Genomic DNA, 9,528 nt, shown 5'->3' with positions numbered 1-9,528 from the left:
CTTTGTTATTGCATATTTGTGCTCCAGCAGCAGGCTACACCCAGCTCCAGGCATTAATAACAGGGACTCTTCCTATTCAAACGCAGTCTCCAGACCATCACAGAGCTGTTGTGTTTCAGCAGAGGGCTGAAGAGTGGACGCAGATAAACCTCATCTTACTTGAAGTTTAAGCAGAATTTCCAAATGTCTTTAAAAAACATAGATGTGTTTCTTTTTCTTTCTTCTACTGAGTGTCATCTGTTTTTGCCTCGGTTGCTGTTTCCCCCCTTTTTCTGTGTATGGGACCCAGACTCATGCCAGAGAGTTGTGTTTTTTGGCAGGGAGGACGGGGTGACGTCGACAGGCGTGGTAATAACAATGAGAACACTATTAAGTCCAGACTACGCGGGGTCTCGGAGAAAGAGAGAGAAGGGGAGAAATAAATGTAGGGTGTGCCCTTAAAATATGAAATATATGTATTGAAACTCTCATACCTGAGGTGGTAAAAACTTTCACTCGAACTGAAACAAATGCAACCACACTTTATGGCACTGGAGTTTCCTGTGAGTCGGGGAGTGCGCACAGAGAATCCGAGCAGTACAGTACATAGGAAATGACTCATAGGAGTGGAGCTGTTAGCGTGGGTGTGTGCGCGCTATTAAAACAAGGCGCAGACTCCTCCGTATGACTCACTCTGATGCTCGCTTTTCCATGCTGAAAACCAGCACGGACTGTTAATCAGATGAACTTTCGGGAATTGTGTGGCCGACAGCGAGCAGCTTTCCCTCCGCAGACATCATGGCTTTAAACGCTCTTTGCGCGCTCTGCGGACTTATTATTGCGGCGGTGACCACTTTCCATGGTGTGAGCGCGCAGAAAAGTAAGTGAAATACGATTTTTTTCACTTCCTCACCTTTTTTTTGGGAAAACAACCTTTACTAAAAGAAAGAAAAGCAGGGGAATACCTCGTTTGCGTTAAATGTTCCCATTTTTTATTCTTATTCCTACATTTTGATTCATAAGTGCTGGCGTGTTTTGCGTGAACACTGGTCAGAGTCTGGTGGTTTGCTCTGCTTATAATGGAGTCAGATAGTGGGGTCTGCTTACAGAGCCGCTTCCTTTACCAGCTGCATTTCTCACCGGTTCCGCATTCCGATCGCCTTATTTCACCTCATCCATCCGAGCCTCTCGGTGAGAAGGACAAGCCACATGGAAATGCTCTACCGCCTGTGTCCATTTTGGACAAAGACACGTTTATAGGGCCTCGAAAAAAACAAAACTCGAAAAAACAGAAACCCCAGCTTTTTAACTTTGTTTCCACAGCGCTCTGAAGTTTTTAAGTCTTAATCCCACCGGAGAACACCAGGCGCAGAGTGCACCAAGAACATAAAACTCTGAATAATTAAATGGGTTAGGGCCATTTCCTCTGGCATTAAAGTGCCACATGCATTTTCAAAGAACTAACAGCAAACCCTGTGCTTTAATCTTGATTCTATCTGTGGGAAATCTTCTCTACATCTGGACATCAGCTGTTGATCCACCCACCCCTTCCAGTTCATGACAAAATACAACACCCCCACACCCCAAAACACCCTTTGTCAGACTAGGTGTTGAGACTTGCCAAGGTCTCTTAGTCAAAAAACAAAACAAACAAAAAAACCTGACATTTTGGTTTTTCTCTCCCACTCCGCACTGATTTGAAAAACTTAACCACAAGAAACACCTGTGGTAATAAAGAGATGTAGAGATCAATGATTCAGCTCCTTAACCTTTTAGCCTAATGCTTGAAACGTTATCAGTCCCATCAAGTTTCGGGTTGCAGAGGTCACCCAGCAGTCAGGCTTCAGTTCCTTCCAGTTACCTTTTGAACTCTTGTGCCGAAGTCCAGCTGCATGATGTAGTGCTGAAATCATGAGGAGAAATGCTTTACAAGGACTGTGACACATTTTTTTTTCCTGTGACCAGGGCTATAAAATGAGTCAGTCAAACCCTGGAGGGAGACTGGCTGTGGAGGACGGAGAGTCTCTGAGGGCCTGAGCATGTGGCTGTAATATAACCAGAGAGTCAAAGTCAAAGGAGGTCAAAATGTTTCAAACATGAGTGTATGAGCAGGTGGCTTTTGACTACAGATGGTCTAACAATGACCTGTACTCAAAAAAAACCATACAGCGGCATACTCATGCAGGTCTCAGAGTTAACTCTGGATTTCTTCAAGCTATGACTGATGAGACAAATGAAGTGAATGTAAAATGTTTCCCAAGTAAGGTTCAGTTTGGACTGGTGGATTTGGCCCAGTGCTCTCCACATCCCGCAACACAGAAACATTTGTCTTCTTTAATATTTAGCTTTCATTAATCAGCAGCATAGATGTGACAGCTTTTTAGCTCCTTCATTCTCATTTGGTAGCTTCTTATACTTTCTGTAACTTTCATTCTTTCTAATGGCCAGCAGGGGGCGACTCGTGTGGTTAGAAAAACAGTAAAAATGACCATACCTCTTACTTTCTTTAATACCTCAACACCATGTTTCTGATGTGTTCATTGTCCGATTTGCTAGTTTCAACTTATGTGTAATACAGCCTGATGTTCATTTTGTAAACTATGGTTGCCATTAAAAATAAAACCGACACCAAAGCCGTGGATGCGTCACTGTGCGGCTCGCTTATGAATTTAAGCTGCTATGGTATGAATATGCATATGATGGCATCTTTATTTAAAAAAAATAAGATGTTGAGTCTGACTCGAACTTGAGACTTCAAGAGATAAATCCCTGTCAGTGATGTCACAGTGGCTGTGTCCATCTTTTATCTACAGGCTATGGTCAGGGCCCCTTGCATTTTACCCCTTAAGCATAGATTTTCAATGTGCAAGCTCTGATAGCCTTCAACAGATGTCCCTCTGTCTTTTGTCCTGTCTCCATGATGGAGACGGCTGCCTCTCCCTGAGCCTGGTTCTGCTGCAAGTTTATTCCTGTTAAAAGGAAGTTTTTCCTTCCCACTGTTGCTAAGTGTTTGCTCATACAGGGTTCTGTATTAATGTTTATTGTTAGTTTACGACATAAAGCAGCTTGAGGCAACTGTTGCTGTGATTTGCAGCTATATAAATAAAGTTGAACTGAACTGAATTAACTCATCATCTGAAAACAGATGTCCAGAGACTGAATCCGAATGTTCCCTGCTGGTGTCGTCATTGTTGAGTGATTCGTCACCATAGCTAGTTTGTCTTCCAACCTGTGGTTAGAATTGTGAAACAATGTATTTTAACTGAAACCATGACCTTTTCATAAGCCTAACAAAGTAGGTTTGATGCGTAAACCCAACCACACGGCAACTGACAAAAGTAAAAAACAAAACAACACCCATCAAAAAATAGCATTCCCAGAATGGAGGGCAAGATCTGTCTCCTGGGTGGAAGTCCTCCAGCCGGCTTCAGCCTCTTCATGCAGACTTTTTTTTTGTTTTGTTTTCAATATCTTTTCAGCCAAGAAGGTGCTGCTCTGGATCACTATCCCCTGAATGTTGGAAAAAATGTTGAAACCAAGCATCAGTAATGTGACGAGTTCTTAGGTAGCAAGCTCTGGTTTGACCTGAAGTGCATCCTAAATACTAAGAATATTTTAATGTCACGCTTCCAGTTTGCTATGACGACTTCTGGTAAAATATTTATGAAGAAAAACAAAAACAAAACACACCTTTGAGGCAAAGCTGAGATAAACCTAATAATGTCACTGTGACATTATTAGGGCTGAACCACAGATACTACGCTTTTGTTTCAGAGCCTGTTAATTACTCCTCCTCAACTAGAATGAATTATCACTTCAAGAGTCTTTATTATGTAAACTGTTTGATGCTCGTTAAATTGACACATTATTAAATGTGGGATCTATTTTACTTCATTTGCTGCAACTTTGTTTCACACTTTGCTGATAATACTTTTATATTACTATTTAAGTCAGGCTTTTGAACCACAGAGTAGGTCTTGCGATCAGGAATAAAGGATTTGAATACTTCAGCCATAGCACAGTACTAAAGAGATTTACTTCATATTGATATTCATCACTTCTTTGTTTCATTTTTCTCCAAGCCCGCCTGATCTGTTGTAGTTTCTACTTTCCCCTTTGTCTGCTCCAGCACTGATGAGGCGGTGCGTCGTCTCCTGAACTCGGTGTAGCAATATTATTTGTTACATGTTACTGCCGCAGTTTCCTACGCTTTCATTTCCCTACTTTGATATGCGTCAGGTTCACCTCTGTGAGTTTTGCTATTGCTGTCAGCGGTGGTTAAAGCCAGCAGTTATGAAATGTTACCACAAATCATGACTCAGGTAGTGTCTTGTTAAAATTGTTGAGCATAAAAGATGTTTGTTTGTTTTTTTTTTAAAATTCTATGCAAATGCGTGTGTTACACATTTGATGAGGAATGATTATCATCATTTATCAAGTGTCTCTGGGCGGTTTCCTTGTTGTTATCTGTGATGCTGTCATGTCTGGTATTGTTTGACCTCATTAGGTTGACTTTGTGTTGTAATATTGTTTTTGCAAAGATCGTACTTCATGCATGTCTTCAGGGCATTAGTGCATATGCGTTTCTTAACCAAATGCAGGATGTTAAAGCTGGAGAGAAAACCGCACACTATTAAAACAATAAAACGGCCTCTGCTCTCAGCCTGTCTCACATCTTTAGCCTTGTCCTTTCCTTATCATCTAGGAAGTGCACGGCTTTAATTGTCCGCCTGGCTGGCTGCCAGAAAAAAGAAACGAAGCTGTCCATCGTGGCTGCAGAGGTAGACGTTTTCTGTCTGGGCTAAACCAAACTGCCACTTCTTTTTCTCACAGATGCAAATTTATTCTCTGGAAGTCACACATAAACGCGCATAAGACAATTCGACGGAAGCACTCTGTGAAAGCACATCCTGCTCTTCACACACACGGCCCGAATGTTCACGCACGCCAAACCGACTACTTGTCTGTCGTGCAGATGGGATGCACCGACAGATTCTCCACAAAGGAATTTCCCTGTTTCACTTTATGAGAAGAGAAATCATTTGATGTCCTGTTCAGGTCACATGTTTTTACTGTAATAGGTGGATGGAAACCAAATTTCTCCTTCAAACCACCTGATTATGGTTTATTTGGTTACCTTCTAGGATTACAGTGTAAGGTTTGAGATAATGACCGGAAATGAAATGTCACGACTAACCTGCTTCTCTGTGTGTGCAGGTCCGTGTCGGAGCTCGGAGTTTTGGAGCTCAGACTATGATGGTTGCTTGCCCTGTGAATCATGCAAGCAGTACCCGAAAACCCCGTCCTGCAACACATGTGAGCCACTGAGTCGCATCTGTTAAAACATCTGTTAAAACTTGCTTGTCGAGTGTCAGAGCTACCGTGAAAAATTATTTGCCCCCTTCCTGATTTCTGGTCACACTTACATGTTTCAGATCATCAAACACATTCTAATATTGGACAAAGATGAGCTGAGAAAATACAAAATGAAGTATTTTGGTGAAGGTTTCATTTATTAAAGGGGAAAAAGCTATCGCAACCAACCTGCCCCTGTGTGAAAAACGAATTGCCCTGTCTTGTTAAATCAATAATTAACTGTGATTAAACAATTTTTTGGAAGGTTCTGCTCCATTTCATGAGCCAGACACAGACCTGATTACTGCCAGACCTGCTGAATCAAGAAGTTACTTAAACAGAACCTTTCTGACAAAGTGAAGCAGGCTAAAAGATCTCAAAAAGTAACACATCCTGCAGGATCTGAAGAAACAGCTCAGAAACAAAGTCTCCGACATCTATCAGACTGAAAGAGTTACAAAGACTTTTCTAAGGCTTTGGGACTCCAGTGCACCACAGTGAGAACCATTGTTATCTACAAATGGAGAAAACATGGAACAGCGGCTAACCTACCAAAATTACCCCAAGAGCACATCAATGACTCACCCAGGAGACCCCAGAACAACATCTGAAGAACTGCAGGGCTCACTTGCCTCAGTTAAGGTCAGAGTTCACGATTCAACAATAAGAAAGAGACTGCACATCTTGATGATCCTCAAGACTTTTGAAAAATAATCTGTGGAACTGACGACACAAAAGCTGAAGGTTTGAGTCCCGTTACAGCTCGTGTAAAACATCATACCAACAGTCAAACATGGCGATGGTTATGTGATGGTCTGGGGCTGCTTTGCTGCTTTAGGACAACCTGCTGTAATTGATGGAACCATGAATTCTGCTCTGTACCAGAAAATCCAGAAGGAGGATGTCCAGCCATCAGCTTGTACCCTGAAGCTGAAGCACACTCAAGCTCAAGTCCACCTCCGAATGACCCGGAGACAGCAACATTTTGGAGTGGCCTCATCAAAGTCAGGACTTAAATTAGATCGACATGCTTTGGCATGACCTTAATCAGGCTGTTGGTAATGGACAACTCTCCAGTATGAATTAAAATGATTCCACAAAGTGGGACAAAATTCCTCCACAGCAATGAGAACACTCATTGCCAGATAAGGTGGGAGGACCAGTTATTAGGTTTAGGAGGTAAATACCTTTTCACACAGAGCCATGTAGGTTTGGATAGGTTTTCCCTTAATAAGTGAAATTATTATTAAAAACTAGTTTGCACTTACCCAAAGAATGCCCTCTTCTTCAGCCTGTTAGTAAAGCAATCTGTCATAGAAAAGATGTGAACCAAATTTTCAGTTTCTTGTCATTTATATTGGTGAGTTTTGACATTAATTGCCAATAATAAAAAACCCCCAAATGGCTTCTTTTAGCTGTGTTTAACACAAAAGTGTTGGTGTTAAAGTGGAATTCTAATGGTGTTTTTTTTTAAAATAGGCAAATCAGTGGATGAGACGCCTGACGTGTGGAAACTGGCAGCAATCACCAGCTTCTCAGTACTGGCTGTGGTGCTGGTCAGCGCTGCACTGATCATCGGGGTCATGGTGCATCGACGCAAGTCGCACAAACGGCCTTTACGTGGTAAGACGCAGGAGAAAGGTGTTTCCTTTGATGCATTATTTTAGTGTAAAATGAAGGGAAATGAAGTTCACTGCTTACAGTTGTTTTCCCGCTGTGTGCTGGGAACGATCTCTAGATTATTTTGATCCTGGAGAAATCTGAAAAACTGGAGGATGCTTAGGGAAGGCCAATAGGCTGCTGTGCATTATCTTGTAATTATGAATTAAACGTGGCGCCGTAGTTTCGTAGTTTCCGTAGTTTCCGTAGTTTCCGTAGTTTCCGTCAGCTACTGAGTATCAGTGGTAAGAGCAGCATTTGCGCATGCAATTACGATTTCTGGGACAGGGTTAGGTAATCCTCTTACAAATTGTTTGGCGTCTCTGGTGTAAAGTAGTTCTTGACGCGAGAACAGTCTGTGCTGCTCCTGTTTTGTTTTTTTGTTTTTTGGAGTGAAGACTCTGCAGCTGAGTCACAAAAGGCTCAGGATGTATTGTATTCAGATTCACCGGGGCCTTTCTAACAGCAGGAAAAGGATAACTAAATTCTTGATGCCCTTTGTGTTGTCACAGCTGTTTTGGAGGAGCGTCAAAAACATTGTTTTAAAATGCTCATTTGTTTTTTTTTAATCTTCATTTATTACAGAACCTATCGAAGAAACTGCGGGGCCACTTTATCAAGCTTAAACCACTCAGTAAGTATCACATGACTCTCTCGCTGTGTGGTGCAGCCAATCATAAGAAAGTTGGCTTGAAGGTAGAAAGAGCCACAAGTGTTATTTCAGACGGCGTACACGAAGAACTGCGACTCCTTCAATGCTAATGTAAAAAATAAAAATCACAGAGTGGGAAACCATAATAATGGGTCCACTTTTTCAAATGTGACTGTAAAGCGAGGTGGACTAAACTGCTGTCACTGCCTCCACAGCCTCATCTTCCTCTGAAAACTGATGTAACAGAACCAAGGAGCCACTGGTTACAAGCCGGGAGGAGGCAACCTCTGAACGACGAACCGTGTACTCTGACCGCAGGGTATACCTCGACCAGAAATGGACCCTTTTTAATTTTTTTATTTATTAGACTGGTTGGTGAAGAGATAAGCTCAGTTCTCATGCTTGGTGTAGGTCCAGTGGTTAAGACAGGACTTGCAATGAGCAAATCTCACACCTCTGTAGGTATATTAACAGCATTATACTAGTGGTATCATCTTTTAGAACTTGTGTGCCTTCATATTCCACTCCGTTGAGATTTTGATCTGGATCATTGGGGGGGTTAGGCAGGTTTGACTGAGAATTAACCGCAAAACTAGAGTCTGTACGCCTGCATTGCGTTGTGCTGTTTTCAGCAGGACTCCAGTGAATGTAACACAGCTACATCCGCCAGCTGGGCCACAGTTTGATCCCCCCTGCCGTTCAGCGGGGTAACACAGGGCCTCTCTGCTGGTCATTTACCACAACAGCCTCTGAAAGATAGATCACATGTGAGTAACACATACTGTTTGGCACATTAAGGCCATATGAATGTAGCTACCTTTTTAAAAATCTTTTTAGGTGAATTGTACTCCAACCTTTGTTCCTGCCAGTACCTGTTCTTGTAGTTGCCTGACGCAGTGAGAACGCTGTTGAGTAAAGGAGCAAACTGTACTCATGCACTGTTACTGGGTCTCCTGAGACCAACACAGACCATTTATTGCAGGTCTCTAAAATATTGTCTTGTCTGTTTTTTTTCCCTTTTATTTCATTTAGAGTTTTTGATGTCATTTTTGCCTAAAACAAACCCTGAATTCACATGACTGTTGCAGCAGCGCTTTGTAACCCAGGATGCTTGAAACACTAGACGTACAGCCCCAAACTGCTAACATGTGAGAATGCTGTGAGGAATGTACTGCAGAGAGGAAAACTAACTACACCTACAGTGTTTTAAACAGAGCTTCAGCAATCACAGCGCTTTTCAGATCTGCAGCAAGGCAAAAAAGAAAGGATGGTTGCAACTGCAGTGGTCTGTAATTTTCTTGCCGCTGAAGCCAACACGAACCACAGCGGACAGGGTTGTTGTCTTCAGCTTTTTTTTCAAATGTTTTTTTTTCCTTGCGATAATTCGACGCCGACAATGTTTCAGGTCAAGGATCTGTCTGCTTGTGGGTGAACCCTCTGGCAACAAAATTGGGGAACCATTTATATTGTCTGTTTTATTGTTTATTTCTTTTTTATTTTTTAAAAGAGGTCTATATTATTTATTTTAGTATGTTGAGCTGTTGTAATGCAACAAATGTGACAGACAAGCACAGTTTTAAAGGGACATCAGTGAAGATCTTTTCAAAACGTCCACCAGGCCAGCTATTACTGAACAATATCTTAACATTTTCTACTTGTTTCTCTTGCCTTCTAGTTCTTCTTGTATATAATGTAAATGCACTGGCTTTTACTTAATGCAATCTTTATAAACTGCTTTTTGTGTAGCAAATGTATTTTCACAATAAAACTGACAATTTCCATCACTGCTGCAAGTGTTTTTCTTTGAATTCAATTCAACTTTATTGATATAGCGCTAAATCACAACAATGGCCGCCTCAAGGAGCTTTATATTGTTAGGTAAA

At 41.7% G+C, this 9,528-nt stretch overlaps 1 protein-coding gene across 1 annotated transcript; it reads left to right on the top strand.

The window, feature by feature from the left end:
- The first annotated feature begins 302 nt into the window (after positions 1-302).
- On the top strand, positions 303-9,420 carry si:rp71-1c10.7 (uncharacterized). Its single transcript, XM_035912152.2, has 5 exons — positions 303-859; positions 5,197-5,295; positions 6,814-6,957; positions 7,579-7,627; positions 7,861-9,420. The coding sequence occupies exons 1-4, from the start codon at positions 778-780 to the stop codon at positions 7,617-7,619; spliced, it is 366 nt and encodes a 121-aa protein (XP_035768045.1). The 5' UTR covers positions 303-777; the 3' UTR covers positions 7,620-7,627; positions 7,861-9,420.
- The last annotated feature ends 108 nt before the right edge of the window (positions 9,421-9,528 follow it).

This window comes from Neolamprologus brichardi, chromosome 8 (assembly GCF_056152115.1).
Source record: "Neolamprologus brichardi isolate AB-2024 chromosome 8, ASM5615211v1, whole genome shotgun sequence".
NCBI lineage: Eukaryota > Metazoa > Chordata > Actinopteri > Cichliformes > Cichlidae > Neolamprologus > Neolamprologus brichardi.
The sequence above is the reverse complement of the archived record's forward strand: the minus strand, read 5'-3'. Positions and strand labels throughout refer to the sequence as shown.